General features: G+C 39.0%; 1 protein-coding gene across 1 annotated transcript; it reads right to left on the bottom strand.

Moving 5' to 3' along the window:
- Positions 1-13683: 13683 nt before the first annotated feature.
- On the bottom strand, positions 13684-14421 carry LOC124293447. Its single transcript, XM_046734307.1, has 2 exons — positions 14071-14421; positions 13684-13975 (listed from the first exon to the last, which is right to left on the bottom strand). Exons 1-2 carry the CDS (start codon positions 14382-14384, stop codon positions 13684-13686), a joined length of 606 nt encoding a protein of 201 aa, XP_046590263.1. The 5' UTR covers positions 14385-14421.
- Between the last annotated feature and the right edge of the window lie 6537 nt (positions 14422-20958).

The following is a 20958-nucleotide window of genomic DNA, read 5'->3' as shown; positions in this document are numbered from 1 at the left end:
ATATTGCACGTAAGCTATATACAAAGCTATTATATTTATGTACATATGTACATATATTTATATTACAGTTTTTTGTCGTCTGTCGGTCGTGAATTTACTGTTTTTTACGCGCGGCCTTATCTGGGCTTCGATGATTTGAGGGGGTTCGCGGATTGAGAGTTGCCGGGCGCGTCTAGAATCTACGATCTCGGGTAACAAACAAAAGTAAAAGAAATCTGCCATTTTATTCTCCATTTTTTCGGACCAGAATTTATCGTCACGTTTTATTTTATCAAAAATCAATCCCTTTGGCGTCCAAACTATAAAATAGCACCACGTCCTATTCGTAATGTGTAGAAGACCTTGGACCTGATACATGTAATGATGAGAAATCTCTAACTTGGCTTTTCCACCGATTATTTTCGTCTCAAATATTAATTCTGTATCCCAAAAATCTATCGAGCGAGCGCAGCGAGCGAGCAAAATTTTTAAATGTTCAAGCGAAATCCCACAAAAAGTACTGATATCCCTAAAAAGCACCTCTGGTGCAAAAACCTTTCGCCAAGTATATTAATGTGACAGCCACCCACAAAACAGCCACCTACAAAACTGTCATCAAATCAGATACTACTGCCAAGTATAATTTATTTAGAAACTAATGATGATTTTGATATACTATAACTAATGACGACAGAAAAAAAAAATTAAAATCAAAATTGAAATTAAAAAAAAAAAAAATTATTTTTTATTGAAAAGAAAAAATTGCAGATAGTGGTACATGGCGGGCTTTTTTAAAACAAGCACAAGAAAATACAAGTCGAGCTATATCAATGTTGTAACGGCAATATAAACATGGGTCCGCCAAGTACCACGTACTCCAATTTTTTTTTTTATCAAAATTTTTGTTTTTTTTCGTTCAATTTCAATTTTGATTTCAATTTTTTTTTTTTTCATCATTAGTTATAGTATATCAAAATCATCATTAGTTTCTAAATAAATTATACTTGGCAGTAGTATCTGATTTGATGACAGTTTTGTAGGTGGCTGTTTTGTAGGTAATGTAAAATGACCTCAAAAACATTCTCTCCAAGTATGAGCTCTTAATTTTAATAGGAAGGTCCTCCGCCTCGCAGTTTTCAATTTTTTTCTTATGGTGAGGAAGAAAAATACACATCTCGGTATCTACTATTCATGAAAAAAAAAAAAAATATCATATTTTTGTAGGAAATTGAATTCTCTACATAAAAGGTTTCCTACAATTTTTTTGTATACCTCACTGTTCAAAAGTTATTGAAGGTTAAAGATTTATCATTTCAAGGTAGATGTCTTTTTTTTTTATGAATTTTATAACTCTTCAACAAAAAGTCATTATAATACGCACAACTCATATTTACATAGGAAATTGAATTCTTTACAAAAAAGGTCTCTTACAATTTTTTTGTATACCTCACTGTTCAGAAGATATTCACTGTCAAACTTCAATGCACACTATTTTTAACAGTTTTTTGTTAATAATTCAAACAATTTCAATTTAATTCGTGAGTTTCGGGAAAATTTGTACAAATTTCAGTTTCTGTCGTCAAAGTAACTACTATAGAAGTTCTTTGTTCCAAAAACTTTTCGTAATTTATATTTTTTTTTACTATCTTTACAAATTTTTTTTTTAATATGTTGAAATCCCAATCATGCTCTTAATTATTTTTATGGCGTTTGTTCAGAGAACATTTTAGAACTTTTTTTCACAAATTACACATAAAATGTTTTGCTCGAGAGGATTTATGTGTTAAATCCTATCGCTTCGTCTGTTTGTCTTGTGCAACTAACGCCACTGTTGAAAATAGTATGCATTGAAGTTTGACGGTGAATATGTTCTGAACAGTGAAGTATACAAAAAAATTGTAAGAGACCTTTTCTATAGAGAATTCAATTTCCTACGAAAATGTGGTACACATTTTTTTTTTATAAATAGTAGATACTGAGATATGTATTTTTCTTCCTCACCATAAGAAAAAAATAGAAAACTGCGAGGCGGAGGACCTTCCTATTAAAATTAAGAGCTCATACTTGGAGAGAATATTTTTGAGGTCTCTACCAATCAAGTTTTCAGAGTACCAAGTAAAAAAAAAAATAGTCGATTTTTCTGGCCCACCCTAGTATGCATGTATGATTACCCCAGAATTAGGTCAAGTTCATTTCTAAAAACAAAACGCGCGTATTTTAGTGGCCTAATACGTACGCGCCGTATTTACTTCGTATGGAACATTCTGCCAGATACCTTGTAATTTTACCTTGGACACTTAGGTAGTCACAATAAGTGATGAGAATATTCCGTATGATCGACAAAGTGTAAACACTAATGCAAATTGCCGAATAGTGATTTCGATCATTTAACATGAACACGTAACAAATTGATGACATATTTTAGCGACTAATGCAAACCGGGCTAGTACCATACGTCACAATGCATTCTAGTTTATATTTTCGTATGTATAAAAAACTTGACAATGAATTTATATGGCTTTTATGAACAGCAATATCGGCTCTTGAAAGTACCTTCTTGGATTAAAGCCCTGCAATTGTTCGTACTCAAGTGATTGAATCTCGAAGTCGGAGAGGATGCGACATCAATCATATAAATAATTCGATTTACCTAATTTTTTCCTGAAATTTGCCAAAATCTTTATGCCGGGTCGTTTCTCCTTCTTCAAAGACAGGTTCCTTCTCTTCTTAGCCATCGCGGGAATAAATACTGACTCGAAATAATAAAAAACACGGTAGAAAAACACAAGCAAAAATGAAAGCGCGGAACACTATCCACGTGCCGAGCGACGAGGGTTCGAACGAGGGGAATTGTAGTGGGGGGGTTTGAGTCTACTCTCCTCGCCTGTAATTCGCAAGGTCGCCGGCCAACGCGATCGTGGCGCTAGCAGCCGCCCGCCTTTGGCGCGAAAAATTTACTGTTTTATGCTTCGTGATTTTCCTTCTCATTTCCTCATTTTTGAAGATAATTTGGTTCTTAGAGAGTCATTTTAAAGATAAAGAATAGATCTGTGTCGCCTCTTTCGCCGAATTCCGAAAAAAAATTCACTGTCCGCTGTGTTTCACTTCAAAGATAACGTACTTTCAAGTACGTTTTTCGCAAATCTGAAAGCGAAATCGAAAATTCGGCAAAAGAAGCGACACAGATCTATTTTTTATCTTCAAAATGACCCCCTAAGAATCTAATTATCTTAAAAAATGAGGAAATAAGAAGGAAAATCGTGAGTCTCTGTTCGCGCGTGCTCGTCGAGGCATAGGCAACGCCCTAACTACTCCGCTCAACTCAATATTCATCTAGAAGTCCCGGGCTATCGTCGACTCTAATATTCTATCTCTTTACTAAAATTCGGAATAAGCTTTATGCTTGAATTTCCTTTCCTATCCTCGTGAATCTAAATTTGATAACGCTCTCTAAACGAGAAACGCCTCGTTATAATATTGACGCAGCTCGGCGCTTTGCCGGACAACTAGTCCCCTGTGACTACTCTTTTACACCGTGACGCAGTTCGGCGCTTTGCCCGGCAACTGGTATCCGCTCTTCGTGGTGCGCCAGTTTGATACTCTTCTGGAGCTGTTGTTGGATGATCCTGTCCACGTCATTTCCCTATTCGTGTGTCCTATCGAGGGTCGTCGTCCTGGTATGCGTTGGTCAGCGTCCGCCGCCTTTGTTTATTATTATTAGGATGTTAGCGGGTCACGGTCGCTATCGACGGTCGTCTTGATCAGCTGTCTGTGTCAGTGTTGTCATGATTTATGTATGTCACGGACACCGTTGGTGTTGGTGTGATTTTGAACAGCTGTCCGTTACAATATTTATTACTACTATTCTATTATTTTCTGCGAAGAAGTCACCGATCATCTTATCTATAACGAAAAGTTTGGGATGCTTTGTTTTTATTAGTCTATACCCACAGAGTGGGTTCCACGAACTGCTAAAGTAAATGTTATTTTGTCCGTGGTGGCTGAATAAATTTCTTGACCAGATTTTTGAATAGAATTATCTTTTATTTTTTGAGCCGCTTCTTGGTATCGAACAGAATGTCTGTCTAAATTGGATTTGTCTATTCAAATTATGTCCCACTATGTGTTGCCACCTCTACGTCGATACGGTTACCTGTCGAATAGTCATATCGTACGTCAGATCTAAGAATAATTTCGTTTTTTCTGCGGGTTCACCGTTACCTGATGGTCTTGTAATGTAATAAAAATTTCCATATGCTACCACATCGTTGCAATTATCGTAGTGGTCGGAAAAATGTTCATCTTTGCAATTACCTTCATTATCTATGCTTTCTGCTGAAGTAAGGGGTCTAGTTGTTGAATTCAATTTGATTTGCGTAAATAATTGTCTATGAGTTCAGTACGTGTGCGCGTAGAGTAGATTTTTACATTCGTCTCGCGATATTTCGTCTATATATTCTATGTCACCATATGGTGCTGCTGATATATGCAAGTGTATTCGACAGAAAAATAGTGATCAATGAATTTCTGTTTTACATTAAATTAATTCCACGTTTGAATATTCTGCTGTTTGAAGCAATTGTATACTTGTATTTATTGAAACGGGATTCGAGATTGGAATATCGCATTCCTTAATATTTATTAGCGATAACGTTGTTATATTCATCGACAGTGCTGAACAATCGTAGGCTATAATGCTAATACCTGGTTGTATGATTAGTATCAGGAGTGTGCCGATGAAACCTGATCTGCATAGTCGCATTTCCATGATGATCTGCAGAATTATGTTATTCTTTGGCAAAATTAACGTGAATGATGTTTGATATTTGTTTAATACGCTATTTTCGCTCTATCGCAATGAATTATTTTACGTTGTTTATTTTTATTTCTTTCTCTATATCGTTCTTTTCTGGAAATATTTCGGTGATTCTGTAGGAACCTTTGCGAGTGTCATCTAATTTTTCTATTTTTTTGATTTTTTACCAAGCGTATGTTTTTTCCGACTTTGAAATTGACTCGATGTAGTTTTCTATCGTGACATCGTTTTGATCTACTTTTAGCTTTCTCCAAATTCTCTCGAGCTGTATTTCTAATTTCGATTGTTTTCAATCGTAGATTTTTCACGTAATCGTCTTAGCTTCAAACCATGAATTTTGTTTATGTAACTACATGCCAACCTTATAGCTTGCATTGTGTAGCTTAAAAATTTCCAACCCCTATGAAGATGAATGAATGAACAAAAACCGAACAGAACAAACCTGAGACTAGCTCGCACAGAATATAATATAATTAACTTTTTGCGCTAACGAGGCCGAAAAAGGAGACCGCAGGGCCAGCAAATACTAGTACGGCAACTCATTTGTTATGCGGAATGGCACACATCGTTTGCATCCTATGTCACGTAGCTGATGGATTTAATACGAAATGCGTTGTTCAATGAGAGCCCAGTTTTCTGTATATTCCAACCCTTGATTTCTGCGAGAACTTGAGCTACACTTCTTCGGTGAAGCCACATTAGAGAAGCAATAGCGTGTTTACACTCACCTGTCGAACAATTGAGATACTAAATTTATGATACTTCACACAGATTTCAATCTAAAACGTATTTGCTTCGCACACGACAGCTGCTGCCGCATAGTTGTGACATTCCGCAGATTTTATAATCTCTTGATCTTTGTTCGCCATTGATGTTACGACATACGATTTGCTACGCACTTTGCGCTCTGGACTAATTTTTGTTTTACAGTGCATGCTGAGCTACGCGACGTCCCTGGATACATCGAGGTACACCTCGACGCAGCTTCTCCTTACCTTTCTTGTGCAAACTTGATTATACAGAACGTATTCTATCATGTCAGATGTGGATGCTCATTTATATCAATGAATAAATAATTTTTGTACACTCTTTCGGGTGTAAAAAAGTGTAAAGAAAACGCAATAAATAAAGCGAACTGCGATTGACGTTCATTGTAGGGTTATAATACACTTGCAAAAACTTGTAAAATATTGAAAATTTCAATGAATGATACATATGTATTAAATAAAATGCACAATTTATCCATCAAATCTCATAAAACATACATATGTATGTAGGAGCGAGACCGGCAAGGACTCGTTCGGGTGTGGAGCCCATGTCTATGACTCGTGTGCGCAATTCAGAGTGCTTGACTCACACCCGAGACCGCGTACGTCTATCACGACGACCGGTTCACTTCTGATCTACTGAGTCTCATGAGCTCACTTTTATCTATCGTACGACTGACCTGCCATCTGGACTAACCTCTTACGTAACCTTACAAGGGATTTACCCCCACATGTATGAAATAAAATTCATAATTTATCCATCAAATCTCATGAATCTATACCAACTTGATATAATAACTCAACCAACACAGTACTGCTTACTACCATCGGGACGTAAAATCAAGACACCTGGGTTTGGCACACTATATCTGAGTTAAAAAAATCGTAAAGCTTCGGGATGCGAATCATTTTCACGGTAATTCTATTCCCCGTTAGTTGAGCGATGAGCCATTGTTATGTGAAAATGAGGTGGGAGGTAATCATTTGATATATGTCGGAAAACGTAGATTTTGCACATTTTTTTCCGTAGCTCAAGGCGGGGGTAAGGTTTTGCACTTTCAAAAATCATTTTTTTTTTGTGTCTTATCTTATTGTACTCACACGAAGTGGTAGAGTGGCGGTATTCAAGGCAGCTAACGAAAATTAAACAATTAAAGAAACTAACGAGATAAAGAATAAACCCACGTCAAGGAAAATGAACAGGTCAATCAGTCATATATCGTCGAGTAGGTTACAGGTCTAAGACAGTCAAATTGAATGGCAACGATAGCGACAGTTAATAAAACAGGCAATGGTCGTTCACAGAAATTTTGATATAATAAAATTAAACGGTAGCTTTGAAATGAGAGATGATAGTTAACAGTGAAAAATGAGCGTAGGTCAGGAAAAGCGATATAATGCTAGAATTTACTTAAAACTATACGTCACTGGGCGACGTGATCTTACCCAAGTTGCAAAGAATGTCGCTAAGCGAGTTATTATTCTGTTGATTAAAAACGAGAGTGAGAACTTAATCGCAATCGATAGAAAATAAAATGACGACAGGTCGCAAGATAATAACGGACGAACAAGACAAATTTACTGTGGATTCTAACCAGTATGAAAGATTGCCATTCATTGATAATTTACAAAAATCGGTAGCGTAGACGATAGAGTAGAGTCAACGGTAAAGTACGGGAGATAATTTTCGAGAGTTATTCATAAACGATAGACTCGATAATTTACAATATTTACGGATTCGAGGAATTATACAAAGAAATCTCAAAATATAACTTCGAAAGAATACAAAATCACGAGAGAATACAAAAAATTATGAGAGAGTGAGGAAATCAGAGAGTTTGCCAATTATAGAAATACACTAAATACACCTCCGTACAGTAAAATCAGGGATGATAGGTAAACCTTAAATTAACACAGAAGTACGGTATTGCGGAAAGATACCAAGAAAATAATAACAAGCAAAAGTAATATAAGAATGCCAATAGCAATAGGAAAGGTTCGGTAGTATTTAGCGGCTGATTCTACGCTTGGTTATACCTCAAGGAACTCGATTTACGATATAATAGGAACAATATAAATAAAATATGATAAGCAATACAAGAGATAAAATATAATGAGCACTACTATCACAGAAAATCGAGAAAGGAAGGTGAAGCCAATATGGATCGAGATACGGTAGAAATTACAGGAGCAGACTAATAGAGATTTACTAATAAACAAAGACATTCACAAATACGAAAGAATTAATTTTTCGGCAGTTAAGAGGTCGCTCAGACACGGAATTTATTAATTACTGAAACCATGCAGTCACACGGCGGCTCAACGCGACTCTAACACTCAGCCGTGGACCATGATTCACACAAACTGGCATGACCCGATGCAACCAAGGAAAGATAAATACAATAAGAAAGAAAATAGAAATGATGAGCAACTTCCTAACGATACACTACAAAGGCAGAAGCCTTACCTCAACGGGTGACTTCAGGCACACAACACTGACTTTAATTTAAAAGAAACTTAAAAATAACAAAAGAAAACGAGAAGGACGGAAGGTAATTGAATTCACAGGAAAGGAAAGAAGCTAACGGTAGACAAAACGATAGAGGAGTTGTAAGAAAACCGTAGCGAGATAATAAACGATAGCGACAGCGGTAAAGGAAGAAGGAACAGAACTAAGAATCAAAGCGGGAGTATGAGGATGATCGCAGCTGTCTCCTGGCGGATCAAGCGTAGTATAGGCTGAGTTCGGAGTCCGGTTTACCGATCTCGCCGTTATCGTCAGGTGATCCTTCTTCTAGTTCATTGGTCATTTGTTCTCCACCATAATTCAATAATCCCTCTTGTGGTGAATATCGGTTACAATTACGTCACACATTTTCGAAAATTACTGCTAGATGTTGCGTAATTTGTTGCCCGTGATTTCGTCGTTGACACCAACTCGTACGATTTATTGGCTGCTTCATTCTATCATTGGGGATTCTTCTGACAGAGGCGTACGCAGGGTGCCTCTTGGTCAAAGTTACCGAGTGGAAGGCGTCGCTTCATTATTCGCTTCCACCGGCTTCGTCGTATAAGCAGTGGCCAACTGCCCACGATATATCACTGTGGCTCCGTTGATTATAGTCCTTGTTGATAGGGAAGCTACATCGATCCTCAGAACGAGGGCTTTATCAAACTGGACGTAGTGGTTCGGGGTCGATCCGGCACCAGGCCGGTAAGTCGGAAGATGGCAGGCTAGGGTCTGCCCTGTATGCCATCCTTACGGTATCCGAGAAAGCGGGTGGCTGGTTTCTCTATGAGAAATGGCGCCCTCGGCTGTCGGGAGGACTTTACAACCCTGTTCACCGGCAGTCGAGGCGATACGAGAGGTTCGGATGGATGCTACCCCAGGTGTTTAGAAGTACACCAAGGTAGCCAGTGTAGTCTTATTGGACCGTCGGTAGACGAAGTCATAAAGAGCTGGAAACGGTAGTTATCGGTAGATGTTGATCCCTCGGTGGTTAGGATCGTTGTCGTCCAAGTACCTTGTTAGCGTGCGCTGGAGCGCAAAATACAGAATTTACAATGAAAGAATTAGTTAAGAGTAGTTATTGTGTATTTTATATCGAGTTCGATTGGAGTACCCCGCCAGGGACGCGTTTCGTGTAGAATTTCTTCAGTTATGTACCCTTGTGAGGGGCGGCTCTAAAACGCCACGTTACAACATATGACAGATTGTCAATATGGGTGGTCAACGATTGCGCCAAGTTCATTCAAAAAATAAAATAAACGCACACGAGCCAATCTTTCACCGCGATGAGAAGCTCTTCTAACCTCCCGGTGAAAATATTTTCTGATACTTGTCCTCTCTCACGATGAAACTTCACATTTGACAAGTTTCATACGTTTATAGATCTTAAGAGTTCTTATTCAAGCCCTGTATCATTACGATCGATGTACGGAGAGCCCAAATATGCCTGTTACGCCCTGACGTACCTTTTTTAACATTTGATTGCAATTAATATAATCAAGCATAATCATGTAATTGCTTGAGTGACATATATCACACTATACATCATCTCATTCTCATATTCATGTAACAACCATTTCCACCCTACCTGGAAAAAGTCACGGACAGTCCCCAGTATTAGGTTTTATGAAAGACCAGATTAAGTGGTACCGAGAACTGTGCTAAAACCGCTGAGTTGAACATCAGGCAGATAAACATTGAAAGTAGAGGGGGAGGCCAGTTCTAACTCAAAAATGGCGGCGTACCGGCAGAGTAGCCCCGATTCCTACCTTATCGACAGTTGGTATGTTACCACCGCGATGGTAAGCCTTACCGACGATATTGTTGCCGGCTGTCAACATGGATGGCGCCACCTGGATTTTTGCCCGATTTTACCAACACACAGTTTGACAATGAATTTTTTTCTTAGTCAGATGAGCAGCCATTTTGATTTTTGCTTAGTCAGATGAGCGGCCATTTTGATTATTGCTTATTCAGATGAGCAGCCATTTTGATTTTTTCACCGTCAGATGAGCAGACATTTCAATATACGATATACGAATATACCCAGAAAATAGATTGGGCGTTGCGGGATTTTCAGCCACTTTAACTTGGCGTAGAAAGGTCTTATGTGCTTGTATTTCCGGACATTAAAAACAAATCGAACACAAGCGTTCAGTGCCCGTTGTAATCGCGTGTCTTCGATCCCAGTAATATCGAGCAATACAAGCGAGCAATAATCGAAGATCGGGAAGATGAGCGAGGAGACAAGAAGTTGTCGAAGATCAGCTGTGAGAGCTTGTCCGTTTGCCTTGAGCTGGTAGAGAGTTCTGTATTGGGAAATCATCCACTCAGATACGCTACCTGACGGATCAAATATAAACTACTCTATGCAGGTCAAGCTTAAACTGCTGATATCAAATATAATATGTGAGAAATGTAGTTTAAAAGTGTGAAACATTTTTTTAAATATTAAGTAATCAATTATTATCTATAAGCTTAGTTATTACTTAAAAACATCTTAAATTTCAATATTTGATCAAAAAATTTAATCATGGAGTTTCCACCACGAGAAAATAAAAATAAAACTTTCTGCTGCGTGTATGGGTGTAATAGCAAGTCTAGTAAGAACAATACAGTTCGATTTTACACTTTTCCTTCGGCAAATTCTAGTTTTGTAGTAATCAAAAATAAATTTGGTGAAGATGAAGTAATTGATCGTCGATTAGCTTGGATAAAAGCATTGAAAATTGGGAATGAGGTTACACAGTCAAAAAAAGTGTGTTCATTACATTTCACCAAAAATGACTTGATACCAACATGTAAGTAATTACCTATAGAATTTCATTTCATAATTATTTGTTTATCATCAATATGAAATGAAATTTTTTGTAGTGTAATATTTGTTAGAAAAAATAAAAAACAATAAACATTAAATTTTATTTTTCATTGCAGCCAATGTCAATCCTCTTCGTTCTCATTTGAAAAAAACAAGCGTTCCGTCATGCAACCTTCCTCAAACATCATTAACATCATTTGATAAACCAAATGTGAGTCAAATCCAAAGCAGAAACGAAAGACAACGTCAAAGATCATTGAAGAAAAAATCATCTATTATCACTGATACGTTTGAAGGTATTTCCACAGCTACTCGAGATGACCCCTTAGACCAGACACAAGATAATCCGTGTAATGTAGATCCGTGTAGTGGAGATCAATTTAATGTTGAAGTAACGACTGAAGACTTGCTGCTGTTGTCTAACACGGTATCTGTTGATAACGTGACAAGATCCGAAAATAGTTTGCCTATTATACATCTCGATGTTGCGATTCAAGTCGAGAGTGATTATCTGACTCCCAAATTATCGAGTAAAATAAAAACTGATAAACAGCTTAGTACGTTAGCTGGATTATCTAATTTTCAAATTTTATTTACTATCGAGAAGTTAATCATTAAAGCACAATCAATGCGTCGTATCTCAATCGCTTGTATTACATTTAATTTACGAGAGTTAATTATAATGACTTTTATGAAATTGAAGCAAAACATGTCATATGCAACTCTAGCAATTTTCTTTGAAGTATCCAGTCAAGCTTGCAAAGAATTGATTTGGAAAATGATCGACATTTTATACGTTGTTTTAAAACCCAGTATTCGATGGCCTAGCAAAGAAAATATTTTAAAGAATATTCCGTTGTGCTTCAAAGATTTTGAACAAGTTCGAGTAGTTGTTGACTGTACTGAAATTAAAATTCAGAAACCTTCCAAACTGTGCTGTCAACTACAAGCCTACTCTTACTATAAATCTGCATATACGATTAAGTTTATGACTGGTGTTACACACCAGCAGGGCTCATTTCTTTCGTAAGCCTTCCGTATGGTGGACGTGTGTCAGATAATGCCATATTTGAACAAAGCAATATTATTACTATGATGGATAAAAAAGACATTGTACTGGCAGATAAAGGATTCAGAATAAATGAGTTTTGCAGAAAACATGACGTCACGCTGTGTACACCTTTTTTTCTCAGAGACAAACAGCAATTTTCAAAATCTGAAGCAAATATGAATCGATATGTTGCTAAAGCTCGGGTACATATTGAAAGAAGTAATCAACGCTTAAAAGCTTTTGACGTTTTAGGCACAACTATGCCTGCATGTCTTATGAGTAAAGTTAAAGAAATTTTCACGATTATTTGTGGTGTGGTAAATATGAGTGCGCCGATTTTAAAGAAAGATAAATTTTATAGCTGAAAAAATAGATTTATTATTTTTTTTGGTTTGAAAAAATTCATAAGTAATTGAATCTTATAAATCGATGTGCATTTATAATATTTCCATATAAATATGAATATTTTTTTATTCACAAAAAAAAATATTAATTATAATCTGTGAATTTTTTAAGTCCAAACATTTTTAAAATACAATAAAAAATAGTAATTATAGTTGTGCTTTTATAACTACAGTAATAAATTACAAAAATAATTATTAAACAAGTAAGAATGTTATTTAATCAAACAAACAGTTGTTAAAGATATAATTATTAAAAAGGTTAATAAAGAAATATTTTTGGATGGTAAAAAAGTAGTTAAATTTTTTTAAAACATAAATATTGTCAATTACAATGATAAAAAATAAAATTTGTTCAATTATTATTGTTAGGATCATTTGAAGTTTGAGCGACGCAGATGCAATGAATCATTTTATTAAAGTAAATACCTTTCAAAGAATGCAGCAATTCTTTTGCATACAATTCATCAAAATTAACAGTTAATACAGCTAATTTGTTATCAAAAGATGTATAAATAATGAAATCAGTGACTGACATGTTTAAAACAGCCATACCTATTTGAACTTGAGCGTAATAGGAGTGTTTTTTTTTAAGCTCCAAGTTCCATTTTCAAAAACTAACCATGTTAATAATTGTAATACTTTTTCTAGTTTTCGCTTTTTACCCTCATAAGGACATTTTATCTCAACCAATTTTACAGGATTATTATTTTTGTCAAAAACCACACCGTCTGGTGAATATGCTAACCATGGGTTTTTTTCAGAGACAACAAGACCACATTCAGCTACTGTGATAGAAGGTTCAGATTCATCGTACAGGTTTCGAGCTAAAGGCTCATTATTCAAACAGTGTTGTGTGTAAGCATTAGTTATCGATTCTGGATAAAAATATTTTTTTGATTTTTGACGCCAATCAGGTTTTTTATTATTGCGATAGGTAAATAATTGATAAGAATCACTACCAGTTATTCTAAACTGTCTTTCTTCCAGCCAAGTTGAATGAAACTCCATTGTTTTTAGACAGATATCAACAACATTTCCATTCAACCCAGATACTATTTTTTGGCAGCATTCTTTGATAGGTTTTACTTTAACTTGCTCTAGCTGACTTAAAAAATTAGAAGAAAGTTGATTTTTGAAGAGTGCTTGGATTCTAGATAGATCACACGTAGAATTATTATTAATAATCTCAAGAACGTCGTGTCTTCCAGTTCTAAATAAAACAAAGAATTGAATACTTAACAAATGTGCAAAATTAATAATTGTATGACATAGAAACCAGTAATTCTACAAAAAAAAAGAAGAAAAAAAATATACAAATTATTTAGGTATATATATTTCGTTACATGTGTTCCTTCAATGCACTGCAGGGTAAATTTTCTAACATAATACTTAGCAGTTCGTCATTTTCTTCTTCAGTCAGCTTTATTGGTTCCATACAAACCGGTGGGTCTTGATTTTTTTTTTTATGTTTTTTACCTGGAGCCTCCAAATTTTTCTGTAGCTTTAATTGAAAACAGTCGTGTTCTTCCAATGGTTTAGGTTCATACTTTTCAAGCGCAGCCTTTTGCGGAGCACTCCACGTGCATTTTTTGTCAGTGCAAGTGATAAGCTGCAATTTTTCAACAGCATTTCTAAAAAAATTGAGATATAATATTAACAGTAGAGTCATTTTATAGAATTAAATTTTACTATGCTTGTTAAATTTATTTATAAGCAAAAAACTAACCTGTTGCAGTAGAGAAGTGTAGCTACTACATGCTTACAGCTTTCACTTAGACCAGCCTTGCACGAACATGACATTCCCATTATTTTCCCATTTTGCGATATTGCACCCACAATTTCATGCGGTGGATCTTTTAAACGAGAAGTTTGGAGACAGAATGCAATTATTTTATACTCATTATCACAACTAGTATCTGATTGCTGTAGGCCACATTTCATTAGATGTCCCGCATCAAGTATATCTTCACCACCAATAAAATTTTTATGACTAGGCTGAGTATTTGCAAACTCACAAATTTCTTGTATTGAAATTTTCATATTTTATTGAATTTTTTTTGAAAATTCGAGTTTAATAACTGTAAATAAATACACGCTTTCACATGAGAACAAGACAGCTGATTTAAAAATGCGTTTTAGAATAGTTACTGCTTCTGCCGCAAGGAGAAGCCACGCCCCCGGCAGATTTCCCAATACTCTGTTGCACATGACAGTAACTTGTTCTCGCCAGCTTAGAACTGGCGTAACAAGAATCCCGAGATTTTTTATCAACTCGACATACGGAGAGGGGACCCCACGTATCCGAATCTGAGGAAGTTGACCTTGCCTAAGTGTATTTATCGTCCGAGCTGAGCCAAGAAGCATCACCTGCATTTTTGCAGAGTTGAGGCGTAGGAGGTTGTGGTCCGCCCATTTACAGATCCGTGCGACGTCCTTCCTGACACGTGCTATACATTCGGTAATGCGACTGGGCGAACAGTGTGCGTAAATCTGCAGATCGTCCGCGTACTTGACAATCGCACAATTTCTTATCACGCCGTTGATGTCTGCTACATACAACGAAAATAGAGCAGGTCCTAAGACTGATCCCTGGGAGACTTCAGAGGTGACAGGTAGCCAGGAGGATATACCAGTTGACGTTCGTACTGCCTGCGTCCGACCCGTCGGATAGGACCAGGACCACTGCAGAGCAGAGCTGGAAAGATTTAGCGTGGCCAGTTTTTCTATAATTTTGCTGTGGTCGACTGTGTCGAAAACTTTCGAGAAATCGAAAAGGACCAGCATAGTAACTTCTCGACGATCAGTGGCGAGACGCACCGCATCTAGCACTTTCACGAGTCCAGCCTGCGTTGACCCACCCACCACGAAGCCAAATTGGTGCTTACCGTCAAGATCCAGAGCCTTCAGATATTTTGTTGAATCGGCTAACTCAATTCTCTCGAGAATTTTGGAGAGTTGGCATAAGAGTGATATCGGTCTGTAGTGTGAGGGGGTTGACGGATTCCGAACTTTCTGTATAGGCGTAATGTATGATTTTTTCCAGGGCGAAGGAAATGCCGAAGCGATCAGTGACGAGTTTAAAATGTCGAGAATCAATAAGAATAGTGGTGTGGTGCAGTGTTTCAGAAGGTAGCCTGACAACCCATCTGGGCCGAACACGTGAGAATCAGCCAGATGAATATGTCGTTTGAGAGTAGCAGGAGTGATATGAGCAAGGTAGAACCGTGTGTCATCGAACACTCTATCCAATTGTAAGGCCGCGGGTGGCTCGAGTGGTGTTGCGTTAAATATGGAACAGACATAGACATTCAGCTCATCCGGTGGTATGACGACTTCTTGGGGTGATCTTCCGGTGACAACTCCCAGGCTCCGTAGTTCTGACCAGAGGTGTTTCGGATTTTTGACTACCGAGAGTCAATCGGCATAGTATTGTGCCTTTGTGTGCCTAAGGAGAGTTTTGGACCCGATTTATAAGTGTTTTATATTCGTCATACTGAGATGCTCGTCTGGTACGCCGGTGTCTTGCGTGCGCTCGATTCCGTAGCTTAATAATCGCACGAAGCTCCGACGTCATCCAGGGTGCTGAGGGACGGCGAACAGTTGATGCACGGTAAGGCGCACAACGGTCGAGAAATTCTGTTAACGTATCGTTGAACAGAGAGACTTTCGTACTCGAGTCAATGTTATTTATAACAAGAGTCCAGTCGGGTGATACAAGGGCTGTCGGGAAATCAGGTTCACGTAGACATTGCCCGTTACGACGCAGTGCACCATGGGACGTAGGTGCGTGTGGGTTACCAAAACTGTAATTTATCGAAATTAGATCATGTCCCCCAGCAAACGGAAGACCGATTTGTTCGTGCGACACAACCTTTGCCATAGAATCGACTATACAAAGGTCTAGCCACGTTGAGGATGTTGTGGTGTGGTGCGTTGGTTCGTAGGGCACAATATCGAAATTGTAACAATTGAAAATCCGACGTAGATATTCGCTGTCCGGATTTTTAGTACAAAAATTCACATTCCAGTCACCCATTATGACCTTTGATACAAAGTCTTGACAAGTCGTTGCTGAAAGGGTTTCAATACTATTAGAGAGGGCTATTTTCGGTGGTCTATACACAATTCCCACAAGCATTTTTGCAATGCTTATCCCAGTAATACTAAGAAAGAGAAACTCGGTAGCCGGCACGTAGATATCTGTAGATATCTGTATCCGAGGTGGCAACGAGGTCTATCCGAAGCCGTTGACGAGTATAGATGCAGACGCCCCCCCCCCCCCCCCCCCCCCACCTTTACCGAATCGATTACAACGCGTGAGGTTATCACCTGTAATGTTAACAGTTTCATCGGATATATGAGGTTTCAACCACGACTCCGAAATAAGGATAATCTCATAGTGATGCGTGGAAAAGAATTGAGAAAGTTCTGCGAAACGAGGAGCAAGCGATTGAGCATTTATATGACATATTCTTAGAAGTGGTGGCGCTGAGATTACAGTAGGTGGCGGCGGAGGTGCATTATCGAGTCACAAGAGAGATTCCAGCTGTTCGACGGTAGAGATCCTGATGACCGGTGCATCTTGATTCTTTTTAATGAGGACAACCCCATCACGTGGCCACACATATTGGTACTGCTTCGCTTTTGCAGCGACTTTTACGGCCATTAGTAGGCTATGGACTTCAGACGGCAAGAATTTGTTTATGTGTATGATCAGCGAGTCGGGGAACGTGTTATTATTCTGTCACGCATGGATTGAGCCCGCTTTCCGCTTTGCGGAAAGAATGGAGCGCTGTAGGTTTGCTGAGCAGACACTTGGGAAGAGAGAGTGCGGTTTGTTCCTGTTTTTAGTGGCGCGCATCCACCTCAATTCGGTGATCATGTGTGAGTCGATATGTACGGTTAGCACGTTGCGGAGGGCGATGACCAGCTCCCGATCATCCGTATTCGGTTCGGGTAATCCAGAGATGACAAGATCGGTGGCATGACGAGTGCATTCTAGATGTCGGACTCGCTCAAGAATACCTGTATCCGCAGATACAACAGCTTAAGCCGGGGGACGCTGCTCCAGTGCGTCCATTCGCCGGGAAAGCAACTTGTGCGACTCAGATAGCGAAGCTGTGGTACCTTCTATACTGTTGAGCCTGGTGCTAACAGTGTCAAGTCTTGTGAGACTGTCGCGAACATCCGATCGGAGCTCACCCGGTCCCGAGACTTGACCTTTGATTACAGCGATGTCGCTCACAGCATTCTCAAGTCCATCGAGCTTGTTAGTGAGAGAGGATACAGTCCCTGTAATACTCGCCAGTTGCCCAGAAAGAGACGAGGACCAATGGTCCGCAGGCGAGGCTGCAAAAAGACTTGAGGTACTCGCGGTACTCGGGGTACTGGCGGGGCCCTTGCGGCAGGTGAAACAGTTTACGCTCGAGTTTGGCAGATCGGCCATCGATTTTATACCAAGTCGGGACTTAATACACTCAGTGTGAAACCCATGCGTATCCGAAAGACACAGGCGTACAACATCATCCGCGGCGATAGATTTTGAGCAGATACCACAATTTACAGCCGGCATATTGATATCTGAAGTGCTCGCGTAAATGTGTAATGGACAGCACAGAGACAGAGAGCATGGCGACATGTGGAAGGCCCTGTATATCGAGAGATGTCACTCAGGTGGACGAGCCCGTCAATCCCGCAAGGGAGAGACACACATCATCAACAACGCCCGTGAGTCCAAGTCCCGGATATGACACAGCTGAGTAGTCGGCCAGCAGCTAGTGAGTGGTAGATAAGTGGCCAATACGCAGTACATGCAAACAAGGGTCAGCTTACCGCACTAAGCAGCTGCGCGCACACACGGTACGGGACACACCTATGAGGCACTCTAGACGACAGAGGGTACGTTCCGATATACACTGCGAGCACTGTTCAGTGCTCTTACTGGGGAGAAATTCGTTTCGTTATAGACGGACAGTATACAGTCGCAGTATCCTAGGGAAATATATGACGTCATAAATCGTCGCCATTTTTCTACTGTGAACACTGGTGCCTTCGAGGTAAGGTGCTCTCAGTGCTTTGATCACGTGATCAACAGCGTTCAGAAATTTAACAGCTTCCACTATTGATAATTATTATTATTGAATATTGTCATTTAAAAATACCGGCCGTTAAAAACAAAAATGGAAAATTTGAATAAATTGTGTTTATTGCAGTGTGAAACAAATATTATGTATGAAATGAAAGTAACGCCAAAAAATGTCGATCACAGTATACTGTACTGCGTTCCGTTTTAAGCAGTAACCAGTATAGCTAACTATAAAGGAACGGCTTCGCAGTATACTAAATTGACGTCACACCTTGCAGTGCTCGCAGTGTATATAGGAACATACCCAGAGAACGATATAGAGATATAGGTGAGTCAAGATAAATAGAGCGTTATACATTAGACATCCGCGGTGATGCGAAACGGCCAGCACACACACAAAGATAACATGTAGCACATACACACAGTCAACAGGATCACACCGACAGAAGGAGAGGCCAACTGTCAAACAGGCAAGCCTAGTTCAAAATCAGCGATAACATTTATCGATTTCATAGTAGAAAATGCACATGTTTCCTGCACAACACACATGGCATCAAGGGCGCCAGTACTGCAACCAGTAAAGTTACAGGTGTAAAAGAAGAACCGACACCGTCACTGGAATAGTGTTCCTACAGGATTAATTAAGACAGAAATGTATCAATTCGAATCGACCAACAGTTAGGATGACACACATGCGAGATTCCCGAGACGCGATCGCACGGGGAATAAATGCAGAATTAGTGCCCTGGTGGTGCAGGAGAGCAACCAATGCGCCAAAACAATCACCGCACAGAATTACACAAACTAGGTAAGACTGGACAAAATAACTGGGAATAATACCACGGAATATTAGAGAGAGAGAGAGAGAGAGAGAGAGAGAGAGAGAGAGAGAGAGAGAGAGAGAGAGAGAGAGAGAGAGAGAGAGAGAGAGAGAGAGAGAGAGAGAGAGAGAGAGAGAGAGAGAGAGAGAGAGAGAGAGAGAGAGAGAGAGAGAGAGAGAGAGAGAGAGAGAGAAAGAGAGAATACCCCGCCTAGCATAGCAACCATAGACATACACACACACATATGCATTGTAACGTGGAATTTCCGATGGGCGTTCCAAACGGCTCCCCGAACCCTGTGTCATGGGAAAATTACGCAACGATTATACATATTCCTACGTTTATTCAGAACAGAGAATTACGTTATAATTGATAACAACAATGGTGAGTGCGGGCGTTAACGTTATATTTAATTCATGTATAAGAAAAATTAGGCGTGCGTTACGCCGGGAAGCAGGGTTGAGACTGCTCACACGGCCTCTCGCCGGGCTCGACGACAGTGCATATAAAGTACATATAAAGTGCATATAATCGCGTAATTTGAGCACTGCTGCCGATGAGGAATCCAAGCGCGCAGGGCGGGCTATGCTGCACGACGAATTTCGTACTCATTCAATAGATCCCCGGCATTTTCCTACGAGAGGATATAAAACTGTTACATTTTATCGCAAATGGTCCAGCTCTATCACATCCCCCGACGAAGACAAAGGAGCGACTCTGCAGCTTCTGATTTCTCGTAGGACTCTTTCATTACGTTTAGCCTGTTCCTCAATCTTTCGTTTTAATTTCCTTCGTTCTAATACTTACAAAGCAAAGGGATTTTTTTGTCAACAATATCCGGTGAACGCTGAAATATAGGTGGGAGTATTAAATTTCCACAGCAAGAGTAGAATAGACAAGACGGATATCATTCCAGAAATGGCAGCTATTCATGGGATTCCTATACTTTCGAAGTTAGCCCATGTATTGTTGACCCGACGGGTCGCTCTGTTATTCGCGAGGACACTCTCGAGGGCTAAAATGGCTTGTCCTTGATCCTCAAGGGTATCCAAGTTAATCACGCGATGCAATACAATTTCCCGGCCTGTTACAAATTCGTTTAGCGGGGAAATGGTATCTGCATGTATTTCTGTTAATTGAGAAGTCATATGTTCTACGATTAATTTGACTCGCGTTTTCAAAGTTTGAAGTTCACAGCTCTGATTCGTGGTTATCAGGGATGGCTTGGTGATTTGAATAATAAAAGTCTGCATTGAAGCGCATGTTCTGGTTACCTCAATTGGCTTCGAAGGTAAGATTATTTGTGATCCCTGCGTTCTTATGTAAGCAATATCTGTGACGAGAAAACGACTCAGGCTGCATCCTCGTGGTATGGGATCAGTTATTTTCTCACAAAGTTCAATAGTATCGTTGCGATGTCCCACATGACGGTAATCAGCAATAAAATAATCGGTTATCTGTTTCAGTTGAGAAAATGTGACTTCTCTTATAAAATTCTTACGTACTAATTTCAAAGTATATGTTGGGTTAAGCGTTACATAAGTGTGATTTATTCTTACGGGTACCGGGGTATTCTGAATTATTACCCAAGGTTCCTTTTCTGAGTAAGGCACTGTGAGTATATAGATAAGTTTGCCTTTTTCTGTGGTGTATAGTTAAATCACTTATTTTAATAAACTTCTCGTAATTTTCCTCCTTAATAGGTATT

This window comes from Neodiprion lecontei, chromosome 3 (genome assembly GCF_021901455.1).
Source record: "Neodiprion lecontei isolate iyNeoLeco1 chromosome 3, iyNeoLeco1.1, whole genome shotgun sequence".
NCBI classification, from domain to species: Eukaryota; Metazoa; Arthropoda; class Insecta; order Hymenoptera; family Diprionidae; genus Neodiprion; species Neodiprion lecontei.
The sequence above is the reverse complement of the archived record's forward strand: the minus strand, read 5'-3'. Positions and strand labels throughout refer to the sequence as shown.

Bases quoted from the DNA above. Each gene is read 5' to 3' on its own strand.
- LOC124293447 (XM_046734307.1), bottom strand. From the start codon at position 14,384: ATGAAAATTTCAATACAAGAAATTTGTGAGTTTGCAAATACTCAGCCT. The intron at 13,976-14,070 runs GTTAGTTTTTTG...CAATTTTTTTAG, and splicing joins ACACTTCTCTACTGCAACAG to AAATGCTGTTGAAAAATTGC.